The 2,810-nt window shown below is 36.3% G+C and overlaps 1 protein-coding gene across 1 annotated transcript in view; it reads right to left on the reverse strand.

Annotated features, from left to right (window-relative positions):
* LOC103610725 (olfactory receptor 5T1-like) overlaps window positions 1-1,176 on the reverse strand; it is a 2,623-nt gene extending 1,447 nt beyond the window's left edge. The window contains exons 1-2 of the mRNA XM_008594831.1: window positions 852-1,176; window positions 366-376 (exon numbers count right to left, since the gene is read on the reverse strand). Of these exons, the coding sequence (XP_008593053.1) occupies window positions 366-376; window positions 852-1,176 (336 nt within the window). The remainder of the gene's footprint in view (window positions 1-365; window positions 377-851) is intronic.
* Window positions 1,177-2,810: the final 1,634 nt, after the last annotated feature.

The following is a 2,810-nucleotide window of genomic DNA, read 5'->3' on the forward strand; positions in this document are numbered from 1 at the left end:
TTATAGTGGAAAGTAGACATCAGAGTACCAGTCCTAGATTTGCTACATTATACATGAAATGAATTTCTTGAATATTCACAGTTGTTGAAATGAGAGCAACAACACTTACATCGAAAGATTGGTTTGAATATAAATGAGAACGAACTTTGTCAAAACTACTTACTTTTAAAATGCATTCAGGTGACTACGAAATATAATAAGTTAGAATTACATTTTAAGTTTTCAAATGGGGTTTTAAGATCCTCACTGCATGCATGCCTGAACTGCAGATCGTACTGAACCCTACACTGTCTCTAGGCGTTCATGTCTTCTGCCAGCAAACGTAACTTCCCTTTCCCCTCTTTAAGTAAGCGCTTATCTTGTACTGTTGTCACACCTTTTGCAGTTTGAGTTGCAACAGCAAAACTAGCATGGAATTCTTTTTTCTTCTTCACAATTTCATAGACAGAAGATTTCTTCTTACAGTTGATTTTAGCAACCTCAGCTTATGATCTTTTTTCCTCTCCTTATTACATCAAGAATTTTCACCTTTTCACCTAAAGGAAGCATTTTAGGACTTCTCTGACATATCAGAATTGCCAGCATCACAGCTCGTGCACCTTGTGGACATTATCTTCAACATACCATCCTGATACAGAAGGACAGGCTGAATGTGGCCACTGTATGTGTAGTAACATTTAAAATGCCACCAACATAGGAAGCAAGAATGAGTGGCACGTAGACTCTGGGCGACATGCTCACTGAATACCGAAGTGGGTTGTAGATGGCCGCATAGCGATCATAAGCCATTGCAGCCAAGAGAAAGCATTCTGTGGTTCCTAAAGTAACAAAGAGAAACATCTGTGCCGCACATTGAAGAAATGAAATGGATTTATTCTTAGCCATGAAATTGATTAACATTTTGGGGGTGACAACAGTAGAATGGCAGGCATCCAAGACTGACAAAACACTCAGAAAATAGTACATCGGGTTGTGGAGCCTGGAATCACCAATGACTAATACAACGAGTCCTAAATTTCCTACTAGAGTAAAAAGATAGATTGCAAGGAATAGTAAAAACAGGAAGACTTGCAACTTAAAATCATCTGTGAATCCCATCAATATAAACACAGTGACTTCAGTAACATTCTTTAACTGAATACTGTATACATTCAAGTCTGGTGTCAACCCCTCCATTTAAGTTTTTATTTGTAGTTTATAAAGGCAATATCCTGTGAAAATAAAGGCCATACAACTATATTCTCATAGTTGTTTCATAGAAGGGCAAAATTATTTCCTTGGTAGTAATAGGATAGGCAGTGATGACGAAGTTGGGCAAAGTGGACATATATTGCTGTGGAAGTGAAAAGAACAAAAGATTTCATTCATTTTTGGTTAAATTTGTCATGATATAACAATATTCTGCCAGTTTAAGTGGTTGGTATTCCAATTCATTTTGTGTTACATTTTCTACCATGTGTTCATAAGTGTTCGGTGTTCCAATTCATTTTCTGTTACATTTTCTACCATGTGCTCATATTACATGATCTAAAAATTCACAAAGATTAATGAATACAGATATTTAAATCCAGAAATGTTATAGTGGAAAGAAGACATCAGAGAAGCAGTCCTAGATTTGCTGTATTATACATGAAATGAATTTCTTGAAGATTCACAGTTGTTGAAATAAGAGAAACCACAATTACATCAAAAGATTAGGTTGAATATAAATGAGAACAAACTTGGTCAAAACTATTTACTTTTAAAATGCTTTCAGATGACTACAAAATGTAATAAGTTGGACTTACATTTTAAGTTTTTGAATGGGGTTTTAAGATCATCACAGGATGCCTGAACTGCAGATAGTACTGAACCCTACACTGTCTATAGATGTTCATGGCTTTTACCAGCAAACTGAATTTCCCTTTCCCTCTTAAGTAAGCACTTACCACGTACTGTGGTCACACTTTTTGCAGTTTGAGGTGCAACAGCAAAACTAGTATGGACTTCTTTTTTCTTCTTCACACTGTCATGGACGGAAGATCCCTTCTTACCATTGATTTTAGCAACCTCAGCATGTGATCTTTTCCCCTCTCCTTATTACATCAAGAATTTTCACCTTTTCACTTAAAGGAAGCATTTTAGGGCTTCTCTGACATATCAGGATTGCCAGCATCACAGCTCTTGCACTTTGTGAACATTATTAATTAAATTAAGGGTTTCTTCAACACGAGCATTCTGATACTGTGACAGTCTATAGGACAACCTAGAAGGCCATTAGGTGACTAAGGCCGGGCAGTGCATACCACATGGATAAACTGGAAAAAAAGATGATTCAAGTTACAGCAAAATGCATTGGGGGAGGCATGAGTTTTCACCATACTACTTGAACAGCATGCTACTTAAAACTTATGAATTGCTTATGTCTGGAATTTTCCATTTGATACTGTTGGACAGTCATTGACCACCTGCAAGTGAAAACGGGAAAAGTGAATCCAAGATTAAGGGGGTGGGGGACTACTGTACAGAAGATATTGCTAATAGAATAAAATCATATTTGCCACAATGTTGTATTTTATTTCTCGTCATCTTCCCCACCCCCAATACACTAATATCCCCATAATGTTTCTCAGTTAGTGGAATATGAATAAGAAAATTGCGTGGGCAAAAAAGAAAAAAAAAAACTTAAAGACATTGAAATCCATAGTTACTGAAACATAATTAAATGTTGGATCCAGTATAGTTTGGAAGTGGGGGAGATTTCATCATTACAAACTTCGTTTTTTCTTCATCAACTCATTGACCAGTAGTGTTAAAATGAGTGAAAACTC

The sequence above is a fragment of the Galeopterus variegatus genome, unplaced genomic scaffold, assembly GCF_000696425.1.
Source record: "Galeopterus variegatus unplaced genomic scaffold, G_variegatus-3.0.2 Scaffold11672, whole genome shotgun sequence".
Lineage (NCBI taxonomy): Eukaryota > Metazoa > Chordata > Mammalia > Dermoptera > Cynocephalidae > Galeopterus > Galeopterus variegatus.